This window comes from Pollicipes pollicipes, unplaced genomic scaffold (assembly GCF_011947565.3).
Source record: "Pollicipes pollicipes isolate AB1234 unplaced genomic scaffold, Ppol_2.1 Scaffold_3087;HRSCAF=3621_pilon_pilon_pilon, whole genome shotgun sequence".
NCBI classification, from domain to species: Eukaryota; Metazoa; Arthropoda; class Thecostraca; order Pollicipedomorpha; family Pollicipedidae; genus Pollicipes; species Pollicipes pollicipes.
The window spans coordinates 2,893,327-2,916,975 of NW_023596225.1; the positions used below are offsets into that span (position 1 = coordinate 2,893,327).

The following is a 23,649-nucleotide window of genomic DNA, read 5'->3' on the forward strand; positions in this document are numbered from 1 at the left end:
GCTGCACAAGAGTGGTGACCGGAAATAAAACCACGCCATTGATGGATTGACATATACACCAATTTAAGAAATAAAGCACCTGTTCGTCTATCAGAACACGCTGAAAGCATGTCGCTGTGTTTTTTGTTTTTCGTTTTTGCTCCCAATAAGGGGAGCAACAACATTGGGGAAACAGGAGGCTCAGTCGCCCTCCACCCTGCTGGTAGGCACGAGAGAAGCAAGAGTGTGTTTTTGTCCCCTCCAGTTTTTGAAGGCCCCTTTTTATCAAACTAAAGGCTACGCAACTTCTTTTATACTACAACAATTCGAATCAAGGAGGTTCTCTTAACTAGGCTAGAGAGAAATCAATATGGCTCAGAACACCCTTTTCTACATCCAGAGGCCCGTTTTCTGGACCATGTGGACACCATTATGAATAAGGTAGCCCATGCTCTAGATTGGAAGACCCAATGTTGTGTTAGGCAAGCCACTTTGCTGGCTCAGGCTGGCTTTACGGGCTCAATTGTCGACATTTATTACGGTATACGGTACATGCCACCGAATACGGTACATGCCATGGTGTTACAAAGGATCACATGCGGCCAGTAGTGCTCCTCTTGGATATGACCCTGTGCAGGGGCCCGTCCTATAAGGAGACTCCTTATCGTGCCCTCCTATGAGGAGGCCCTTTATTGTGCCATCCTATGAGAAGGCCCCTTATCGTGCCCTCCTATGAGGAGGCCCTTTATTGTGCCCACCTATGAGAAGGCCCCTTATCGTGCCCTCCTGATGCCCCTTATCGTGCCCTCCTGATGCCCTTATCGCGCCCTCCTGATGCCCCTTATCGTGCCCTCCTGATGCCCCTATCGTGCCCTCCTGATGCCCCTTATCGTGCCCTCCTGATGCCCCTTATCGTGCCCTCCTGATGCCCCTTATCGTGCCCTCCTGATGCCCCTTATCGTGCCCTCCTGAGGCCCCTTATCGTGCCCTCCTGAGGCCCCTTATCGTGCCCTCCTGAGGCCCCTTATCGTGCCCTCCTGAGGCCCCTTATCGTGCCCTCCTGAGGCCCCTTATCGTGCCCTCCTGAGGCCCCTTATCGTGCCCTCCTGAGGCCCCTTATCGTGCCCTCCTGAGGCCCCTTATCGTGCCCTTCTGAGAGGAGGCTCCCTATCGTGCCCTCCTAAGAGGAGGCCCCTCATCGTGGCCTCCTAAGAGGAGGTCCCTTATCGTGCCCTCCTAAGAGGAGGCCCCTTATCGTGCCCCCCTAAGAGGAGGCCCCTTATCGTGCCCCCCTAAGAGGAGGCCCCTTATCGTGCCCTCCTAAGAGGAGGCCCCTTATCGTGCCCTCCTAAGAGGAGGCCCCTTATCGTGCCCTCCTAAGAGGAGGCCCCTTATCGCGCCCTCCAATCTCAAAATCTGTGACGCCTCCCTGCCCCGTATACCATTCTGTTTGCCATGCTGGGAGGTAACCAAGGAGAGCGCAGAGTTGTGGAACCCCCGCGGTTTGTGGCTAACACAACGTGCCTCTGAATGGAGTCAAGATAAAAGCCAAGCAGCTGAATGTACACGCACGCAACTCTGTATCAGTAGAATGTTCTACCGCATTGATAAGAATGTTCGTACGCTAGCCACGAATAATAGTTTATGAGCTTGCCTCTTATTGAAGAAATTCTATAAGAAAATTGCTTTCTTCTATGAGAATACTATCTAACTTTTCAAGAAGGCTGCTTTCCTCTATTCGAAGACTGTCTTCCATGAAAACAACTTCAGTAGAGGTCCAATAAGATTGCTCCAAATACGGCGCAGCTGCTTCGTTTTCCTTGCGCAGCTATTTCATTTCCTCCTGGACTTTCTGGTCGGTGTGGTGGGCTGTCTTGCAACGTGAGTGCGTGTCTAGTTGAATTTCGTAGTTCATTGGAGATATTTTGAGGTGTGATTTTCCTGAAAAATATTGCATTGGTACTCAGACACTTTCTTGTCCTGAAATTCGGAAAACCTTTGTAAATGTGTGCACAGGCGATACTGAAGGGGCTGGATATTCTTGTTCATGAGACCTGCCATATCAGGAGTGGTTACGAATTACTGGTACTATCTATTTAACATCCAGAATACACATCTGTATGAATGCCAATTAGTCCTAATTAATCAAATAATAAAACAAGGGAGAAAACTACTTTTATTGTTACTAAGGTGGCACCAGCACAAATAACTGTCACCTTTGGGTAAGGCATTGAGGTACATTAAACATTTTTGTTTATGGTGTCACTTTTTAGCCAGAACAATAGCTATGTTATGTGCGTGTGGTTTGGCTTTCCTACCAATGGAGTCACACAACATGCTACCTTACTTTTGAAAATGTTCAATTGGATTTATGACATATTTCAAATCTTTCAGTAAAACACAAAGAGAAAAATTTGGTCAAGTACTCATACCTGGTTGAGCTGAGAATCTGTCATAGCCATCGAAGTTGCATAACATTTCCATGCATGCAAATCTCTTTCTGAATGGGTTTATGATTTTGAAGTGCTATTACTGTAGTTCACCTGGCAGGAATTGTAAGGTTTTTATAAAATGGGCTCTGTTAGCATATGGAGAATACACCAATTGTATTTACAATAGTTTCATCTATGGGGAAAATAAGCTTCTCACATGTATAAGCTCAGTTTTTCATATAGTGACATTAACTTCATAAATCTAGCATGCCTTTTATGGAAATACAGAGCTCAGCTTACAATGTATTGCTGGGAAGGCCTTATTCAGCAGCTTTGAAATTTTTCAAGTGATGTTTGTGCAATATTAGTCCTGCCTTTTGTAATGATGGTAATAAGGTCCTGCCCATTATGCATTTGGATTGTAATTGAGCACTGTTTTTATCATGATTCATGTTGTTACATCTAGGTACCTATGGAGAGTTTGAAAACATGCTGCATGCCTCATGTTCATAAATTTTTTAACAGCACAAGCAAAACTTTTGTGAAAGGCTTTGGAGGTGTTTAGTTTAAGCACATGGTGTGACCCCTAAGTGATTTTGATTTCTTTGTTTCAGGAATTGACTCCTACCACACATAAAAATGCTCAACACAGGGTGAGAGGTTTTACTGTGTTATCATGTTAGGTGACTGTGTATTCCATAGCAGTGATTCTTCATCATTAGTGTGCCTATGGACATGTCTGTATTAGTTTGTCATTACTATATGTGCATATGTTTCTCTGGGTTCCCTGCTTTATGTAAAAAGTTATGTACATACTTGATGCATTGGATAGCTGTTTTTAAATGCCAATGCAATAGGCTGTTTTCAAGACATTCAAGTAGAAATTTAGATAGATGAATATGTGTCATGTGAAAACTCATCCAAGTAAAACTACAGGAATAAACACTCAGTTTGTGAATAATCAACATTGTGAGCTTTCGATTGTGTATGTCAGCATAATGAATTGACACATGCCTGTCTTTTCATAACATGCCACAACACCATATATCTTTGAGCTCATACTTTTGTTTTGGGGTAGACACCCATCTGTCTCTTTCAGCTCATGTTATGATGCATCCCCACATTACTACTAAGCCTGTTTAGTTCTTGCAATTCAGTCCCTGAGTAGCATGGTGCAGCATGTGTATTCACTGATAACATGATGTGTCATCCAAAGCTGGTCTGAAAGCAGAGCCCAGCTCCAGTGCCTGTCATCCCTAAGCCGCCCCATCCCCCTCTGCCCCTCTGCGGGTGCAGGAAGCTGGCGGGCCGCGTGATCTTCATCACGGGCGCCAGCCGCGGCATCGGCAAGGAGATCGCGCTGAAGGCGGCCCGCGACGGCGCCAGGATCGTGGTGGCAGCCAAGACAGCTGACCCACACCCCACACTTCCAGGCACCATCTACACGGCCGCCAAGGAAAGTCAGTACCACGTGCTGCCGCCAGTTGTGTCGTGCTCTTTCCGTGTAGCAGACTCGTGCTCCTTTGTTGGGGGCGTTGGCTGCTGTCCGCCACCCCAAAGCCTTGCCCACCTGCCTTGTAGTCTAAGTAATATTGCATAGATGATCTGATTGGGGGGGGGGGGGGGACATAGCAGCCATTTTTAAGGACTTTGTACTGAGGCTGTGGTGTTATGTGCTGAAAGCTTCTATTTTGGCATTGGATCTGTCTATGCCTGTTTATCGTTAGACTTACTCGTTGGTTGTTTGCTAATAATGATGAAAGTATTTTGTCACAACCCTGCATCACAGGACCTTTTTTGTCCTAAGGACTCCTTTACCAGCTGTTCAAACAAGCGTTGCCTTCGTATTTCCGCTTCTCAAGAACAGTTGATGCCAGAGTGGCATGTTTGTGGGGCAAAGATAAGATAAGAGCATTCACCCTGCACAAGGTTGGCCTAATCTGGTACTGACCCACTCTGACTGGCCCATCTAATAAAATTTCGGCACCAGAGTGCGTCAGACTGTTGGATGTGGTTGGTAGCTGAAACAAAATCAGTAAACGGAATGCGCTGAGAAGAACATTTTATCTGAGGCGAGGTTGTCCGGCGGGACTGCTTGTTTATATTATAACCCAGCCGTTGAAGCACCGGTCAAGATGGAATCCAGAAGTGATGCACTGGGTAGCAGATCGGTATTAAATCTCTGAATCATCATAACCATTTCATGTGGACTCAGCGCACCTGATGTTTGCATTTTGATTGCGCGTAGAGAAAGAAGAAATATCCTCTTCGTAGTCGTGTAACGTCCTGTTGTCAAACATTCGCTATTTGTACTGCTATTTTTTCCGAACCTCTCACTACCGTCCAGCCATATGGGGACCACACCTCCACTGCAGTATACCGCCGGCGCGTCGCGACCTAGTATTTGTGCCGTGGCTTTCGTTACAGTAAGGTAGGGCTCAGAACGCACACGTGACCGTGTTTCCGTGGTTCGTCTTGGCTGGTGCTTCAAATGCCGTTCTGAATCGTAGCTTTCTTGCCCATTTAGAACACGTCAGCACTCGCAATTTTTTGTGCACCTTACCCCTTCGTTGGTCCGTTCAAGCAGGCCATTTCGTGTTCACTTCATTCAAATATTTATCTGCAACTGCATTATACAAATCATGCAAGTCTGTGCCACTTTTAATGAAACGAACTTAACAGCCAAACTGCTCTGCCTCTGACTGTGTGGCAGGATATTTACACCGCCTCAGTGCTGCCGCCCAGAGTGGTATGGGGTTAATGACAGGCATTGGGCATCGAGCCAGCTGGTGGCGACGCTGACCGGCAACACTACCGGGTCTTTTCTGCACCTCGTGCTGACGGCCGTACTGCTGAACGCACACAGGTGCTGTTGCTTGTGGCTGGTACGCCTCACACTGTCTCTGGGGGTTTTACGACGAGTGCACGGATGGTCGATGTCCAGGCCGTGCGGTGGCCCCGGAAACCAGCCCGTCCCAGAGCACACCGCCCTGGGATTGACGACGTCCCTTGGCACAGGGTCGAGGTCCACGACTCCAAACATCCCCATGATTGTCTACCATTCGTTACTGGAGTGGTTCAGCCCCACCTCCGAGACCGCGGCTGCCTATTCTGCCCCTCCGGCCTCACGCGTGGTCTGACCCGGTGTTCGGGCCCTGTCCTGTGTGGTCTGACCCGGCGTGCGGGCCCTGTCCTGTGTGGTCTGACCCGGTGTGTCGGCCCTGTCCTATGTGGTCTGACCCGGTGTTCGGCCCTGTCCTGTGTGGTCTGACCCGGTGTGTCGGCCCTGTCCTATGTGGTCTGACCTGGTGTTCGGGCCCTGTCCTGTGTGGTCTGACCCGGCGTGTCGGCCCTGTCCTATGTGGTCGGACCCGGTGTTCGGGCCCTGTCCTGTGTGGTCTGACCCGGTGTTGGGGCCCTGTCCTGTGTGGTCTGACCCGGTGTGTCGGCCCTGTCCTATGTGGTCTGACCCGGTGTTCGGGCCCTGTCCTTTGTGGTCTGACCCGGTGTTCGGGCCCTGTCCTATGTGGTCTGACCCGGTGTTCGGGCCCTGTCCTGTGTGGTCTGACCCGGCGTGCGGGCCCTGTCCTGTGTGGTGACCCGGTGTGTCGGCCCTGTCCTGTGTGGTCTGACCCGGTGTGTCGGCCCTGTCCTATGTGGTCTGACCCGGTGTTCGGGCCCTGTCCTATGTGGTCTGACCCGGTGTTGGGGCCCTGTCCTGTGTGGTCTGACCCGGTGTTCGGGCCCTGTCCTGTGTGGTCTGACCCGGTGTCGGCCCTGTCCTGTGTGGTCTGACCCGGTGTTCGGGCCCTGTCCTGTGTGGTCTGACCCGGTGTTGGGGCCCTGTCCTGTGTGGTCTGACCCGGTGTGTCGGCCCTGTCCTGTGTGGTCTGACCCGGTGTTCGGGCCCTGTCCTGTGTGGTCTGACCCGGTGTTCGGGCCCTGTCCTGTGTGGTCTGACCCGGTGTTCGGGCCCTGTCCTGTGTGGTCTGACCCGGTGTGTCGGCCCTGTCCTGTGTGGTCTGACCCGGTGTGTCGGCCCTGTCCTATGTGGTCTGACCCGGTGTTCGGGCCCTGTCCTGTGGTCTGACCCGGTGTTGGGCCCTGTCCTGTGTGGTCTGACCCGGTGTTCGGGCCCTGTCCTTGTGGTCTGACCCGGTGTCGGCCCTGTCCTGTGTGGTCTGACCCGGTGTCGGGCCCTGTCCTGTGTGGTCTGACCCGGTGTTCGGGCCCTGTCCTGTGTGGTCTGACCCGGTGTGTCGGCCCTGTCCTGTGTGGTCTGACCCGGTGTTCGGGCCCTGTCCTGTGTGGTCTGACCCAGTGTTCGGGCCCTGTCCTGTGTGATCTGACCCGGTGTTCGGGTCCTGTCCACAGTCAAGGCGGCCGGTGGCCAGGCCCTGTCCTGTGTGGTCTGACCGGCGTGCCGGCCCTGTCCACAGTCGAGGCGGCCGGTGGCCAGGCCCTGCCCTGCGTGGTGGACGTCAGGGACGAGTCGGCCGTCCAGGGCGCCGTTCAGGATGTGGTGCGGCAGTTCGGCGGGATCGACGTGGTCGTCAACAACGCCTCGGCCATCAGCTTGACCGGCACCCTGGAGACGTCCATGAAGAAATACGACCTCATGCACAACATCAACACCCGCGGAACCTACCTCGTGTTAGTGAGACCGCTGAGTGTCGGGGGGCGGCGCGGATGAGGGTGGACACGACAAGCTTTTGGGCAGCCACTGCTGGTGGGGCTGATTTTAAAAAAATCCTGTGAGAGTGTCAGGCTGTGTCCTCCCTCTGAGTTTGGCTGGTGCTGCCCTCCACTGGGTTAGGCTGGTACCATTATGGATGCATCTCAGTTATTTAAGGCCTTGCACATGCAACATCATTGGAAGAGTTATCCGTCTCAAGAGCTCCAAAACACGTCGTGCTCCGAGTAGCTTCTCACTTTTGACAGTGTGCATACTAGCAAGGCAAAGCTCCATTTGGAATCGCGGTAACTATGAATGTCTTAAGGGGGAGGGGGGGGGGGGCGAAGGTGCATGCAACGGTGTCAAGGAGCATTCATGTCATCGGTTATCATTCAACACAGCCATGCTCAGTGTTTTACTACAGGTCGTGCTCAGTATATGTATGCCCCCGGGCCGTGGCTCAGTATATCGCCGATCTCACCCGATCCGTCACACAGGTCCAAGTGCTGCCTGCCATACCTGAAGAAGGGCCAGAACCCGCACATCCTCAACATCAGCCCGCCGCTCAACATGAACCCGCGCTGGTTCCGCGACCACGTGGCCTACACCATGGCCAAGTACGGCATGTCCATGTGCGTGCTGGGCATGGCGCAGGAGTTCAAGGCGGACGGCATCGCCGTCAACGCCCTCTGGCCCCGCACCGGTGAGGACAGGCTGCCGGCGGCAGGCGCGGGCTGCCAGGGGTGCAGGGTGGGACTCGGGAGAGGGGTGCTCACGGCGGGCGCAGGCCGCCAGGGTTGCAGGGCTGGGCTCGAGAGAGGGGTGCTCACGGCGGGCGCGGGCCGCCAGGGTTGCAGGGCTGGGCTCGAGAGAGGGGTGCTCACGGCGGGCGCGGGCCGCCAGGGTTGCAGGGCTGGGCTCGAGAGAGGGGTGCTCACGGCGGGCGCGGGCCGCCAGGGTTGCAGGGCTGGGCTCGAGAGAGGGGTGCTCACGGCGGGCGCGGGCCGCCAGGGTTGCAGGGCTGGGCTCGAGAGAGGGGTGCTCACGGCGGGCGCGGGCCGCCAGGGGTGCAGGGCTGGGTCCAAGAGAGGGGTGTTCACGACGGGCGAGGGCCGCCAGGGTTGCAGGGTGGGGCTCGGGAGAGGGGTGCTCGTGGCGCCCCTCTTGCTTTGTTGCTCGTGTTATGCCGCTTGCGAGAAACTCAGCCGGAAGTGGGATTGACGCGCACGATCCTGGGTCAGTCGTTGCCATCGAGTGCAAGACTGAGAAAACCTGTTGGGTTGGGACGCTATCGTATATGGCGTTTTCGTATGGCGTAATGCGCAGGTCCGTTGCTCAATGGAAGTCTTGTTAATGTCCATATATTAATCATCATTCCATGAGCTGCACTGTTTCTTACACCGTGTAACCGCAACCATGTTCGGTCCACCAGAGATCTGACGGTGTCGCCGCCTTCGCTCATGTACCTTCCGCCGTACGTTCCCATCGAGCTCATCTACAGCCGCTGCTCAGGCACGGCAGCGCCCCGTGGCCGTGTCCGATCCGTCGTCTGATCCGCGCGGGCTGGCAGCCATCATCACGGCGGCGATGAAGATGCTGGGCGGCCAGTCGGTGGACGTGCAGTGCCGCAAGCCCGAGATCATGGCCGACGCCGCCTACGTCATGCTCACCCGCGACAGCCGCAGCTACACGGGCCACTTCGCCATCGACGACGAGGTGCTGCGGGACGTGGGCGTCACCGACCTCGCCCAGTACGCCGTCGACCCCAGTGAGTGCGCACCGCCGGCCGGGGACGGCGCGGCGGGGGCTCCCACGCCCACGAACGTCGTTGGTAGGGGAGGCCTGAAGTTGATGGTGGGGTCTCGTCCGTGGGAGGAGTGACGTTGATAGTGGGATGTCATCAGAAGGGGGGGGGGGGGGTGAGGGGTGACGTTGATGGTGGGATCTCGTCAGGGGGGTAAGGGGTGACGTTGATTGTGAGATCTTGTCAGCAGGTGAGGTGTGACTGATGGTGTTGGATCTCGTCAAGGGGGGGGGGGGGGCTGAGGGATGATGTTGATGGTGGGATCTCATCAGGGGATGAGTTGTGACGTTGATGATGGGATCTCGCCAGGAGGGGGAAGAGTGACGTTGATGGTGGGATCTCGTCAGGAGGGGGAAGGGTGACGTTGATGATGGGATCTCACCAGGAGGGGGAAAGGTGACGTTGATGGTGGGATCTCACCAGGAGGGGGAAGAGTGACGTTGATGGTGGGATCTCATCAGGAGGGGGAAGGGTGACGTTGATGGTGGGATCTCACCAGGATGGTGAAGGGTGACGTTGATGGTGGCGTCTCGTCAGGAGGGGGAAGGGTGACGTTGATGGGATCTCACCAGGAGGGTGGGGGAAGGGCGTTGATGGTGGAATCTCGTCGGGAAGCTGAGTGGTGACGTTGACGGTAGGACCTCGTCAGGAGGGGGAAGGGTGACGTTGATGGTGGGATCTTGTCATGTACGATGAGGGGTAGCACTGATGGTGGCGTCAGTGTAGGGTAGATCGCCCTGCACTAATGGCGTGGGCGGAGCAGGCAGTTGCAGCAGGGCTGTGGCCAGCGGTTGTCCCACGTGTGTATGTATGCCGTTTCCTTGATCTTAAGCACTTCCCCAGAGCGGCTTGCTGTCACTGATGGTTTCCTCGTCCCATGCCGGCTGATGGTCCCGTCCTGATCAGTTGCCCCCTTCTTATGCATATTTTCCTGTTTCGCGCCGGGTGGTAACCTTTCTGTGTTCCTATAGTCTGACTTTCTTCGACCTACCTATTGGACCTTTGTGTGTTATTCCAGAACTTCAGGGGGTGTCGTGCATGCTGTCCACAGTGCTCCCTAAGGCGTCGTTGGTTCGAGCTTGGTGAGGGTTCGCCGCGGTGTCGTATTGCTTCTGAAGACGGTTCTCATGTCCTTGCTTCCGGGCAGTATTGCAGGTGCCATGGACGAGGCAGGAGTTAAAATAATGAATTTCTCGTCCATATATATATATATATATATATATATATATATATATATATATATATATATATATCCGTGCGCGTGCACATGCGCATGCGCTTGCGTGCAGGCGCGCTGGATGGAGTTAGTTGAGCTCTGCTTTGTGAAGCTCCCTCTAATGAGGTCCCAGATTCGTGGACCCCGTCCACCCACCTGGATGTGTGAGAGATCCGGGGGAGGTCAGAAGCGGGCTGGCATGGTCACCGAGTGAGACCTGATGACCTGAACTGACCCGGCAGAGGCCACGCTGCTGCCGGACTTCTTCCTGGACGAGGCGCTCGACGACAGCGTGAAGGATACGTTCGTGCAGCAAGGCGGACAGCTGAAGTTCGACGGCGGCAAGGTAGGGACTACGGTCTGGTTCGTTCGCCGACACGACGGCGGCAAGGTAGGGACTACGGTCTGGCTCGTGCGCCAACACGACGGCGGCGGCCACATCCCGGGCACCGGCTGTGGCTAGGTCGGGTTAGGGAGAGGTCGGAGCGGTCGGCCACGGCGCTCGCTTAGGTGGTTAGGGAAGCTGTGCTGTTTTTATCACTACCTTGGAATATTTACCAATTTTACATTTCGGATCCTTTGTGTCATGGACTTTCCTTGCGTCTGAAAGGCGTCGAGTATGGGATCCGCTGCACCGCCACCAGACTGGTTGTAGGTGTTGGATTGCATGCCTGTCGTTTTGTTGGCTCGAGCGCTGGCCACGACCGTTTAACGGCCAACAATATGTGTGCTCGATATCTACCCTGCCATGATCATTATCATGAAGTACCGTTTGGTTCATATTTTCCCACGGGGACCTGAGGTTGGCCCTCGTGTCCGTGTTTTGTTCGAGCGCGCAAACATGCGACGAGCGGTCGGCGTATCGCCAGGAGAAGGCGGAGGCCGCCGCCCCGGCGGGAGACGGCAAGATCGCCAAACTGTTCGGCACGATCGAGGGCTTCCTCAGCGAGGAGATCGTGCAGAACACGAACGCCGTGTACCAGTTCGAGGTGTCAGGTCAGTGGCTCCCCGGCCCGAACACGAGCTCCATCTACCAGCTCGGCGGGTGAGGGGGGGGGGAGGGGTGTCGGGTATCCTGCTCCCTGGCTTGTCCAGCCGGATAATGTGATCACACATAGCTTAAGGGCTACGTTGCTTCGGCCTCCAGCCTTCTTCCCTTTTGAATCAACCATCTTAGTCAGGAACGCTTCCTTGATTGCGAAAAGTAGTCGGTTCAGCCGAACAGATACAAATTATTGGAAATATAGCCACGTTTGTGATGCTCTGCTCAACTGATCCTGACGCATTTCTTTGGTTTAGAATGACGCGATGGTTGGGAATGTGTTCCGGACTCTATGTTCTCTATGACTCTATGACTCCTATGTTCCGGACCGCCGCAATGCCTGGTCCATATCATTACGCTCTAAGAATGTCATTTATTTGCATTTGGAGGCAGAAGCCAGGACTGGTCCAAACCCCTCATTGGACATTGACATGCTTTGCACCCGGGACGCCCTATTCTCACCATCTCGTCATGCCGGAAGCAAGCTGCCGCCGGCAGCCCGTGAGGGGACCCTCACGGCTTTCATCTAGTCCATGCGCAAGCCATCTTATGAATCTCGTTCCTAGCCGTCCGACGTCTGCTGCGATGTACGGTTGGCCTGCCCTTCTCTCTGGAGATGTTAGGAAGTGCCCGCAACGGCAAAATAATGACGGAACCGACTGAGCTGGCTTGGGGTCGTCGTGTTTCTTTCAAGTCCTGGAGTTTTCAAAGCTTTCAGCGCGCTGCAAGCCAAGTCAGTTTGTCCCAGAGGAGAGGTCTGGTCAGGGCCCCCAGAGGCGTCGGCGCTCCTCGTCGCATGCCCCTGGCGGCTGGTGCACACACCTGCTGTTCTGCCGGGCCCGTCAGGTGCCGCCTACCCCCGCTCCGCGTCGGCCCGCTGACCGCCCCTGTGTCGGCAGGCGATGACGCCGGCCAGTGGTTCCTGGACCTGAAGAACGGCAGCGGCTCGTGCGGCCGCGGCCCCGCCTCCTCGCCGGACGCCACCTTCAAGATGAGCAGCGACGACTTCCTCAAGATGTTCGCTGGTAGGCGGCGCTGTCCGTTGGCGTTGCGCGCGGCCCGTGATGTGTGGGTTACGCCGGCCGGTCCTCGGGCGTACCACCGAACGCCGCACGGCCTCACCGTGCAGCACCTGCTCACGATGTGGTCAGGTCTGGCTTTGGACCGATTAAGCCGTGAGTTGGGCCAGCTAGCCGTCACACCTGTTGGCGGAGTGAAGCCCTCAGTGGCTCGGTCGGGCAGTCCCCGCCTAAGCCAGCTGTCCCTGGTTTGACCACAAGCGAGCGGTGGTTACAATCGCTGTCGCGTCTGTGGTTCAGCCAGCGGTCAAAGTTCTCGGCGCCCGTGTTCCAGGCAAGCTGAAGCCGGCGGCGGCCTTCATGACCGGCAAGATGAAGCTGTCCGGAGACATGGGCAAGGCCATGAAGCTGGACAAGCTCATGGGCAAGCTCAAGTCGAAGCTGTAGACGCGGGCGGAGACTCAGGACCTCCGGCAGTCGTGCGGTGGCGGGCCCAGACCACGCCAGTCGGGCACACCGCCGCCGGCTGTCCGCAGTACATACAGTGCGCCCCGTGCAAATCGACCATAGACCGCGCGAGGCGACACTGTTTTTGTAATAATGAACACTCACGGGCTCGGGGGCGAGACCGGCCGGTGCGTAGGAGGCGTGCACATATTTTGTTACTCTGTACAAGGATCAGCATGATGGCCCGCAGGGTGGCCGAATGCACCAGGCTCACCACCCCAATGCCAGTGGATGGAATCAGTGCGTGAATGCTTACTTCCTGTTGGTAGTGTGTGCTAGCGTTGTCTATCTCGGGATGGCTGTGGCAACTGGACCGCCCAGATTATTTAACCTCTGTGTAATGAATTAACTGTACCGGGTCACTTGTTCACCTGCCAGATGACTGCAAGGTTAATATCTGGTGCGCTGAGCTTGGTGTGAACACTACTGATTGCCTTTGCGCACGACAAATTTCCCGTTGTTGGATCGTGGAGATGAGATTCTTGTATGCAGTTGTCAGTTACCTGTATGTGTGGGTTAGAAATCAGGACGTGTGTTGTGCTGAAATGTGTCGTTGGGGAAAGACCATAATATGCAGGTCTGGCATCAGAAACAATGCAATATAGGCAACTTGATCACGCGTGCACGTTTGAATGTTATAAAACTGGTATTGTTGGTACGTACAGATGCTGGCCACATGAGATCAGAGGATAAAATATGTGCAGCGGTCAGGTGGAGGCTGGAGACGGAGGCAGCGTCTCGCAGTTGGGTCGGCCTGCATGGCTGGGGCTGCCATAGTCTCGGCCTGCATGGCTGGGGCTGCCATAGTGTCGGCCTGCGTGACTGGGGCTGCCATAGTGTCGGCCTGCGTGGCTGGGGCTGCCATAGTGTCGGCCTGGGTGGCTGGGCTGCCATATTACCGGCCTGCGTGACTGGGCTGCCATATTACGGACCTGCATGGCTGGGGCTGCCATAGTGTCAGCCTGCATGACTGGGACTGTCATAGTGTCAGGCTGCGTGACTGGGCTGCCATATTACCGGCCTGCGTGGCTGGGCTGCCATATTACCGGCCTGCGTGACTGGGCTGCCATATTGCGGACCTGCATGGCTGGGGCTGCTACAGTGTCTGCCTGCATGGCTGGGACTGCCATAATGCAGGCCTGCATGGCTAGGCTGCCATATTGACCGACTTGCGTGACTGGGCTGCCATATTACGGACCTGCGTGGCTGGCGTTGCCATATTGTTATCGTGAAGCCGCTCAGCTCAGCTCAGGTTGCAGTCTGTATTCAGGGAGGATGTGCTACAGCAAGCGACCGCTCGTGGCCAGGCCACATGTAATCGACGCTTGCGGTCGCTGAATCCACTCCCTGGCGCTCAACGCTACAACGTCGATGGAACAAGCTGTTTGTTCCAACGCAGGTGGAGGTGAATGTTGACAGCATTGATGAGCCGATGAACGTTGGCGACGTGGCAGCACAGGAACGTTTGGCCCACGTCGCAGAAATCCCTTCGCGGCGGTGGCTTCTTTAGTCATGTTCCTGTCACGGCCGGTAGATGGCGCGAGGGAAGCCATGCTAACCTGACTCAGGCGCGCCGGGGGTGACACCACGCAGTGCGGTTTGTGACGGAGGCGGTATAGATGGCGTGGCACTCGTGTGTGACCCGTATGCAAGACATCGCGTGACAGCCAGGTGGCAGCGCCTGGAGAGATCGCTGACTGTGGAGCGCGCAAACCAGGTCACCAATGAGGGAATACAATGTTTTCTGACAGCTCAGCACCCAAATCACCGCATTCAGCTGGTGACTAAACATGAAAATATTTCTGGGCGTAAGACCACCGGGAAGTGGGCAGGTCCGTTCCGTTCCTCTGCTCGAGCTACCGCCGGAAAATATGGTGGTACGCTTCGGTCCTCCGTTCGGCATGCTGGGGTACTAGCACTTGTCTTCCGAGAGATGCGTCCGTGCCGGAGGCATCTCTCACGGTCGAAGGCATCGGAGATGCGTCCGACTGTGCTTGCCGCCCATTATTTCGCCGGTCTGTTGAAAGTTTAGCACTGATGTCCAGGCAATGCGCATTAAACTTAGCAGCACGGTCGAATAGCACGATTGTACGCCGCATGTAACTTGATTCGTAAGCCTCTACGCTGTATACTCTGTCTCACACGAATAATCCGGGGAGGGTAGGGGGAAAATTGACAATTTACGTTGCTTGGAGGCATGTCTGGGGCATGCGTACTGTATCAACGATCTCGACGCCAAAGCTCGAGTTCTCAAATTGGTCTTTTCCATGAATGAAACTGGTTTCTAATCTCGACCCTCTTTTGGCCATCAAAACGGCCGACTCCACCCCTCGGTGCCTGTCATCGGTTATCGACAGCTCCGCAACAGGGCGTAATCGACATTTCGGCACGGGCCTGCACACCTGTCAACATCGAGCTGTCTGCAGTTTGTCTACCCCGGCCCGTGGACGAGCTGTCTGCAGTCTGTCTACGCCGGCCACTGGCCGACCACCGCCCCCAGCCCAGCATCACACACACGCACCATTCCTGTCGTGTGGCGGGTCTCACCGGCGCAGCGCAGGGGGTCGCCAGGGCAGGCGTACTCCGCCGGCCGCCGGAGTACGCCTGCCCAGCCCCAGGGCGCTGGCCCAGCGGTCGCGGCCCGCGCTGAGCGGCCGGTGACAGGTGCGGTTAGCCCCGGGCGAGGTGCCCTCTATCATCTCCATCGGCGCGCGCGCCAGTCGAGGTCAGGCCGGAGAGTTGCACAGCCGTGCGCTTGCGTGGGGACCGTCCGGAGCCTCAGCCAATCGGCCTGCCCTAGCGCCACTCCGGACGCGATCCTGGTGCAGGGCTCGCGCGCGTACCGCCCGCCGCCCTCGGTCCGCGTCCGGGGCTGCTGCACCTGTCACGTCATTCCACCCGCCCACAAACAGCGCTGCACAGCGATGGTCGCCCGGCCAGCGACGCGGCACCGTTCACCGGCGCGTGCCGAGAAGCCTGGCGCGCCCCGCTCACGTGAGTCGCTGGAGGGGCGTGTTGAGAGCTCCAAGCGCCTGCTATGGGCGAGTTGCTTCGTTTCGTTGGCCGACAGGGCCGTGGGTTTGTTAATGGTGATGTCGCGCTTTATCCCAGGCGATATGGGTGAATGTTTCGCGAAAGGCGCTGCCGCGTTCGTTTTGTGTTGGAGGAAGGCTGACCGCAACCTACGGGCCCGTGTCCGTGATTCTGGGCCTGACTGACGCCGCGTAATTTGTTCCTGGAAAGCTCAGAAGCGAGGGCACAATAATGCAAACTCCTCCTGACCTGATCCCGGAGAGGGGAACAGCAAGGACGAGGGCGAAACAGAGGCGGGGGTGAGGGTGTCTCGCTAACCGTTGTGTTGAAGCCTTAATTGTAGGGAACTATTTGAAGCGCTTCTGTCGGCTGGCATCCCGGCTTTGTCATTACTGTTGGACAGGTGAGAAGCTTGGAACAGGTCAAATCACACGAAACTGGTGCAGTATTGCCGTCAAACGCCCCATCCCCACACCGACGAATGTGACCAAAGGCATCCATAAGTTATGCTACGTGTTTTCTGTACTTTCCAGCTCCATTTCCCGTGGATACACACTGGTTGCACCGATCAAAACTCTTGCGCCGATCATTTTGAATAGTTTTATACACCTGAACGTAACGCTACGCCGTCCACCCCATCCCCACTCCGTTGTTATGCTTTGGTTATATTCCATCAAAAACCTTTCCCGCTTGCGCGAAGTAATGTACAGACTGCACCAAAGTAACGCATTAGGTTGCACCGGTTTTGACCATTTGACTGTTAATCGCTGTCCTGACTCTCAACTTTTACCCCCTCCCAGCGTGAATAAATAAAGGAAGAGAAAAAGGGTGTGAGCCACATCGCTTTACTGATTTTGTGTAAAGACTATAAAAAGGAATAGAGAAAGACCCGGGATCGCACCACATGAATGCTTTAGGTGGTCAGTTAGCCAGATCTGAGCAGGATTAGCAACGTTTTGCGAAGCCATCATGCATGGTTTCGCACGCCTTCCGTGCCATCTGGAAGTCCCCTGGACATCATCTGGAGCTCAGCTTACTGAGCGGCGCCCAGTAATTCCCGGTGATGGACGCTTTAAGTCGAGTGGAAACGAGATCGCCATAGTACACATCCGGGGCTTTTACATGGCGAATGCCACCAGGGCTTAAACCGTCTCCCGACCTAGCCTGCCAATGGTGTGACGTGCTGGGCGGTGAGCTGCAAATTGTCAGCGTTTGTGTGCACAGCGCACCGACGTGTGCCCGCACTGATCTCGCCATTCCGCACATAGGTCATCTGAAGACCATGTTATCGCTCGCGTTTTGCTTTACCAGGCGGCCTCGTCCGGAACCCGCGACGCATAAACGGCTTGTGCAAACTACGATATTTTCAAAAACAGCTGATCTTTTTCAACAAAAAAAGAAAGAAAAACATACTGCTCAGTACACGAATGGTATTTACACTCCGCCTTTGACTTGTACAAAAGCAGCTGTTGACATCACGACCTCCATTCGGTCATAACTTGCGACACGTGTGCTGCTCGAATGTGCGGATTTTTGCCATTTGAAACGCAGCCGTCCCTGCTGTCAAGCACGCCCTTCCTATTGGACCCGGTGCCCGCGACTGGACCGTCTGAGCCGGCTCGCCAGGCCACGACGCACCTCCCACCACGCCCGCCACTCCAGAGAACGCTGATGGCGACCACGACGGCTCGATGAGATGCATTGTACACGCGCTGCGGCGGCGCGATGGCGGAGCCAGGCGCGCGCCTCCCAGTGCCGGCCACACCGCTCCGCCGGGGCCTCACATCGGATAGTTGAGCATGACGTCCTGCCGCGCCAGCTCCAACAACATGGGGTCGTCGAAGAACTTGTTGATGGACACGTCCTCGCTGAGGCCCTTGCGACGGCGCGTCTTGATCATGAACTCGCGCGCCAGATGGGTGGCCGGCTGCGGCTCCAGCGGCCGGATGACGATCGACTTGTCGAGCGGGTCGCCGGGCACGATCTGCCAGTGGTGGAACACCGACAGGCAGAACGCCTGGCCCTGCGTGTGCGTGCGCAGGTCCGTCTCGAAGCCGAACGAGTCGATGGCCGGGATGAACGCCTTGATGGTGTACAATGGCGAGCCGGGCACGGGCGCGTCCTGCGTGACGTGGCCGCGCCGCCGCGCCAGCACCGTGTACACGGCCGAGACGCAGTCGGCCGGCGCCTGCACCTCCACGAAGTAGTAGGGCTCCATCATGCGCGGCGTGGCCATGAGGAAGGCCGAGTAGGCGACGCGGCGCGACGTGGGGATGATCTGGCCGCCGCCGCGGTGGATCGGCTCGCTCGCGATCACCGCGTCCAGGATCTTGAACTTGACGTTGCGGATCGGCTCCTCGCAGAGCGGGCCCTCGCGCGTGCCCCACTGGAAGCCCTGCACGATGGAGTCCCGCACGGCGCCCAGCAGCGTCTTGTCCACCTCCGACGGCAAGCGTGTCGTCCACCAGGATGTTGGGCCCGGTCGGATCGGGCCCGAACGCCCAGATGGAGCGCGCCGCCAGCAGATCCCAGTCGTACTTGGTCTGGAAGAACTCGCCGAGCCGCTTCTTGTTCCAGCCGATCTGCACCACCTGGTTCTCGATGTCCTCGGCCAGACCCTTCTCCAGCGGCTCCGAGATCATCGTCACCTTGTTCCGCTTGTTCGGCGTCTCGGCGAAGCACTTGAGCGACGACGTCTCCACCACGGTCTCGCAGAACGACACCACCGGATCGGCCACCTTGATGTCGATCTCCGAGTACATCTTTCTGAGGTCGTGCATCACACAGTCCAGGTACAGCTCACCCGTGCCCAGAATAATGTGCTCTCCCGACTCCTCCACGCGCGTGCTCAGCAGCGGGTACGACTTGTTCACCTTCCGCAGCCCGTCCAGCATCTTGGGCAGCTCGGACGGGTTCACTGGCTCGACGGCGATCTTGATGACGGCCTGCGTGTTGAACTGCAGCGGCCGGAAGATGAACACCTCGCGGTCCTCCGTGTCCGTGATGGTCGCCGTCTTCACGATCGGCTGGTCGACGCCCTCGATCAGCACCCAGTTGCCGGCCGGCACGCGGTTCACCTCCACGTTGTAGCGCGCCTCGTGCACCCAGAGCCGGCCGACGTTGACGATGCGCGAGTCCTCCTCGTCGGCCAGCGTGTACTTCTCGCCCAGCAGGCGCACCGTCTGGTCGGCGTGCAGCGTGCCCGACAGCACGCGGCCCAGCACGTGGAAGCAGGTGGCGTCGACGGTCGGGTACTGCTTGGTCGTGTGCACCATGAGCGGGCCGTCGGCGTCGCAGTCGGCCATGGCGGCGGCGAGCGGCGAGTCCTGCGGCCCGCTGTACGTCTGCGCGATCTTGTGGCGCGCGTTCTCCGCCGGCGACGGGATGTGCTCCACGCACATCTCGGTGAAGCCGGTGAAGTCGCCGAGGAAGCGCGAGCAGATGAGCCGCAGCAGAGGCCGAATGTTCAGCCGGCGCTCCTCCTTGTTCAGGTGCACCCCCAGCTCGTCCAGCAGCGCCGGCAGCTGCGTGTCCACATCGCCGACCACGATGGCCAGCAGCTTGTACAGCGGCTCCAGGATGAACTCGACGAAGCTGCGCTGCGCCGAGCCGTGCGCCGGCTTCTTGGTGAAGCGGCGCGTCTTGGCGTTAAAGTACATGTCGCCCCAGAGGCGACGCGCGAAATCTGCCGCGTCCACCTCCGAGCCGTACGTCTTGGTGTACAGCGTGGCGAACGACTTGAGCGTGAAGCAGATGGAGTACTGCGAGCTGGCGAAGCAGACGTTGCCAAGCAGGGGCGAGACTGGCTTGGCGTCCTCCTCGCCGGCATACACGCTGATTAGCGAGTTGACCTCCTCGATGACATGGCGCAGCTTGTAGTAAGCGTCCTGCGGCGGCAGCTTCAGCTCTAGCACCAGCCGGTCGATCTTGTTGATACAGAGCGTGACAGCGAGGCCCTCCTGCACGGCGTGCTTGAGCAGGCGCTCTGTGTTGAGGCTCACGCCCTCTGAAGCGTCCACGAACAGCACGACGCCGTCGCAGAGGCGCGCCGCCGCAGTCACCTCGCCCGAGAAGTTCACGTGGCCGGGCGTGTCGAACAGGTTCAGCAGGTACGACTTGCTGCGGCAGTCCTGCAGCACCAGCGTCAGCGGCGTGGCCTTGATGCTGACGCCGCGCTCCTGCTCGGTGAAGAGCGTGTCAGTGTAGCGCAGCGGCCGGTCGTCCAGCGTGCGCAGCTCCGGGTGCGTCTGCTGCATCAGACAGTCGACGAAGCTCGTCTTGCCGTGGTGCAGGTGGCCGACCAGGCCCACGTTCCGGATCAGCGCCGCGTTGTCCATGAGGTCGGCCAGGTACTCGATCTCGTACACGGTCTCCGGCAGCTCCTGCTCGACGTGCGAGAACTTGTTGCGCCGGACCGGCGCGATGATGGGCTGCGTGAGTGGCTGCGCGTCCTCCTCCTGCACGAGCGTCTCCACGTCGGCGCCATAAACCTCCTCGGCGCTCGGGTAATACTTCTTGTCTTCGTGCAGCACGACAGCCAGCTGAGCCGGCTCGGCGTCCTCAGCGTCCATGTCGTCGGCCGGCTCGTCGGCCTCGTCGCCGCCGGCCGGCACCAGCTGCTGGCGCGCCAGCTCAGCCTCGTCCGGCTCATCCTCGTCCGACTCCAGCTCAGGTCCGATGTAGTTGCCGAACTCATCATACAGTTCGCCGTCCATGACCTGTCGGGGAAGGGGGCGTCAAGGCTGCGCCGCCGCGGCACCAGACATGGAGATCCCTGGGAGGATCATGATGGTTGGAAACAAAACTAACTCACAGTGCTTTACAATGCACTCATTGATCTAGCAGTGCAAAAATGCCTTAGGTGTTGCTGCTGTTCACAAAGGAGATTCTCCTTTCTGCCTTTAATGGAGGAGAGAGACAGAAAAAATATTTATTTCCTGGCAGACCAGTCTAAACACTATAAAAGTCATATCAGTCTATTCTAGCAGAACATGTGTTAATTGCTCAACACTTCCAAACCGTAAAGCCAACTTATGCTGGCATGCAGTACAATGACATTTGATCAGAAGTCCCCACAATATCTACCTGCTAGCTGACAATTACAAAGACATGAAGGTCTGCTGTGTAAGGTTCACCTTCATACTTCATATTTACCAATGCAAGAAGTTCATGCTGATACTGGGCCAACCTGCATGCATTCACTCATCTCAAATAACTTTGTAACTTGTGCCTTGAGCAGCAATGCTAATGTCATGAATTTGCAAAGGAAGCAAACTGTGGTAGACTTCAACAACACATCATTTAATGATTTGTGCTGAAGAAGGCATCGTGACACTGTCCATATTTAGCTGATAAGTTAACTAAGGACTGATGCTCTATGCTTAAGAACATTTAAAATCAGGTGGATATGATTGACTACTGAATAAAAGCACATGCATGGAGATGAAAGTTTGTAAATTGTTACTACAGTGGATCAGAAATTCAATGTGTATTGACACACAAATTTGACAAAAAATTGCATGAATACTTATGCCTATAACCATATGCAATTTTTAACAGTAACAGAGTAGCATGATAACATGAATTTGGGTGAACATCAATTGAGCAATTATCATTCCCCACCTCTTTTACATCAACATCATGTTTAGCCACTTCAACCAAACAATGATCAGCACCAAAACAATAAACCCTGGATAAGTGCATACAGGATTTGTAGTGCTCTCAGTCCAGGATGCAAAAAATCCATCCACAGCCCAGGGCACTTGACATCAGGATTTGTAGCACAGGATTTGTAGTGCTCTCAGTCCAGTATGCAAAAAATCCATCCACAGCCCAGGGCACTTGACATCCAAGTACTGAATCCTGTACACATGTACCAAACTCAAGTTGAACCAAACTTCACTAGGTTTCAAACTTAGCCTTTCTTGACACAATGCTAAGGATTATTTTTGCTTGAAAGTACCTTCTCAACCATATACTTATGTTAAAACATCAGCTATCTATGCCAGAATGAAAATATGTGTTACACTGAACATGTCCAATAATGTAGCAGCAACATTATTGCAGCAATTTCAGCACAAAGGCACAGATTAAATCCAAGTGAGCCAAAGAGCTCTGAGTAAAATGCATGATTACAACTTGGTCATATCTCAATTCAGGCTATAGAGAGCTAAAATTGTAAATAATCATGATATTGCCAAGGTGATTTCAAAAAACATTCCCCAGACATGTTTTGTAACTTATTTTAACATTCAGGAAAACTTGGCCGGGCCCAAGCTCGGTGCACATATGCTCCAGGTTCAGTCTACAAAGTACATGCAAGGGTCCAGAGCAGCGGATGCTGTCCTGCAGACTGGCTTCTATGTTTTGAGATGGTTAGTGCATTCACCGAGCCTAGGGCTCTCAGCTTTATATTGTAGAAGTATGCATACAAAGGCCACTCCAACAACATTCCCAGATAACAATTGTGCACCAACATCATACAATGCAAGCCGTAAAGGCCAATTTATGTGGTGCATAAAAATTAACATATTTGATGCATTCTGCCACTAGGCTTCACCAACTGGAGGCCTGAAAAACTCAATCCATCAAATTCAGGAACATAGATCAATTTACTTTTCCTGCTAGAAAAATTCTCATATTGGAGCCAGCATTGGGGTATCATGCAATGTTTTAACTGTGGCAGGCAGTTCAAACAAGATATGGCGCGCGGCCACTGACACAAATGCAGCAAGGCACTTTCCATCCACGCTGACAGGAAACTGATCACAGTAGCAACTTCTTTAATGCTTAACGTACCGGTTCTTATGCACAGAACAGCTGCGGATAATATCAACCGATGCACCAAGAAACTCGAAGCCAGACAATTATCAATACTAGGCGAGCCCCAGCCACCTACACGTGCCACCGACTCGTGACCGCAGACGCCTGGCAGACGCCGTGCACCAAATCCCGCACACTAAAACGTTCAAGCGATATCGCGCCAGAAAGGCACAATGATGCGCCGGTTTAAGAACGCATATGAAATGTCGAAATGCGCCGTAGTTGTATTGTCGTTTTATATATTGATCTAAAATAAGCACTTAATGCGGGTCAAACGTACATTAAAATATCAGAAAACACGGCCCAATAGGAAGATACTACGTCAGATATGCAATCAAACCATTTTAAATGTACAAGTACATGCAAACATTTTAAGTCTTGTTCCCAACTTCGAAATACAGTCTAAAGTTTAGGTACGAAAAACACAATTCTGGTAGAAAACTAAACATTATAGTTACTGTGCTCAAAGCTGTGTATTTGTGCGCCTGGTGTTTACAATGGATACTGTGATTGGTTCATATGAGTATTTCTGGCTGGTGCTCCCATCGTTTGCGCGCATGGTGGGAACGTCGCGCATCTCGCGCATCCCCGTGGCGGCGTCGAGAAGCCGGCTCGACAGAGCAGGTTGTGCTGTTGGGGAGTGGGGGTGTGCGGCAGGTTACAGCGCGGCGTGTGCGCGATTGTGGTCCGTCGATTACGACTCCAGTGACATCAAGTGCAGCTGCTTCTTGTGACCATCTTAATTTTGATTGTGTGAGCTCTGTTGAGATCTGTGTGCCTGCATTGGAAGGTGCCTGAGTGTATACCTGTTCGAAGCGGGAGCATGCGTGGAGAATGGCTGAGAAAAGATGGTGCGACGCAAGTCGTGGAGATGCCGGAATAAGCGTCTCTTACTGACAAAATCGTACGAACGTGATATTTTAGTGGAATTGTCATTGCTGCTGCCACCCGTGACACGGCGTTCCTCACTGTGAGTTGTGACTGCACGGAAATGCTAACCAAAGTATATGTTGTGAGAACCTTGTAAAACATGCCCTGGATGATGTGGAATTTGCAGCCCAAATTCCAGTGCATGTGTACCATACATTTAAATGCGCCATATTGCTCTGAACCCAAATTT

At 55.1% G+C, this 23,649-nt stretch overlaps 3 protein-coding genes across 6 annotated transcripts in view; 2 read left to right on the forward strand and 1 right to left on the reverse strand.

Annotated features, from left to right (window-relative positions):
* Positions 1-1,841: 1,841 nt before the first annotated feature.
* On the forward strand, positions 1,842-13,327 carry Hsdl2 (Hydroxysteroid dehydrogenase like 2). Of its 2 annotated transcripts, XM_037213099.1 has the most exons (10): positions 1,842-1,860; positions 3,026-3,064; positions 3,708-3,871; positions 6,851-7,064; positions 7,584-7,789; positions 8,657-8,854; positions 10,349-10,452; positions 10,976-11,102; positions 12,048-12,173; positions 12,502-13,327. In XM_037213099.1, exons 2-10 carry the CDS (start codon positions 3,051-3,053, stop codon positions 12,612-12,614), a joined length of 1,266 nt encoding a protein of 421 aa, XP_037068994.1. In that variant the 5' UTR covers positions 1,842-1,860; positions 3,026-3,050; the 3' UTR covers positions 12,615-13,327. The 2 variants fall into 2 exon arrangements, with proteins under 2 accessions (XP_037068994.1, XP_037068993.1); XM_037213098.1 differs by lacking the exon at positions 1,842-1,860 and having other exon boundaries at positions 3,036-3,064; positions 3,702-3,871.
* A 2,073-nt stretch (positions 13,328-15,400) lies between these two features.
* The window catches only part of frc (UDP-sugar transporter UST74c fringe connection), a 40,017-nt gene continuing 31,768 nt past the window's right edge, over positions 15,401-23,649 (forward strand). The window contains exon 1 of one of the 3 annotated variants that reach the window (XM_037238881.1): positions 15,401-15,668. In XM_037238881.1, the coding sequence (XP_037094776.1) occupies positions 15,599-15,668 (70 nt within the window). In that variant the 5' untranslated portion in view covers positions 15,401-15,598. Of the gene's footprint in view, positions 15,669-23,123; positions 23,500-23,649 lie in introns of those variants that run through there. The other 2 variants (XM_037238882.1, XM_037238883.1) reach the window with 2 other exon arrangements.
* On the reverse strand, positions 17,369-22,651 carry LOC119114831 (116 kDa U5 small nuclear ribonucleoprotein component). Its single transcript, XM_037238880.1, is given in 3 exon segments — positions 17,369-18,159; positions 18,161-20,425; positions 22,506-22,651. Coding segments are annotated over 2 exon segments (2,934 nt in total). The 5' UTR covers positions 20,423-20,425; positions 22,506-22,651; the 3' UTR covers positions 17,369-17,487.

Excerpts from the sequence above, each read along its gene's own strand:
- Hsdl2 (XM_037213098.1), top strand. Across the intron at positions 8,855-10,348 it reads CCAGTACGCCGTCGACCCCA|AGGCCACGCTGCTGCCGGAC; the intron begins GTGAGTGCGCAC and ends CTGACCCGGCAG. Across the intron at positions 12,174-12,501 it reads CTTCCTCAAGATGTTCGCTG|GCAAGCTGAAGCCGGCGGCG; the intron begins GTAGGCGGCGCT and ends CCCGTGTTCCAG.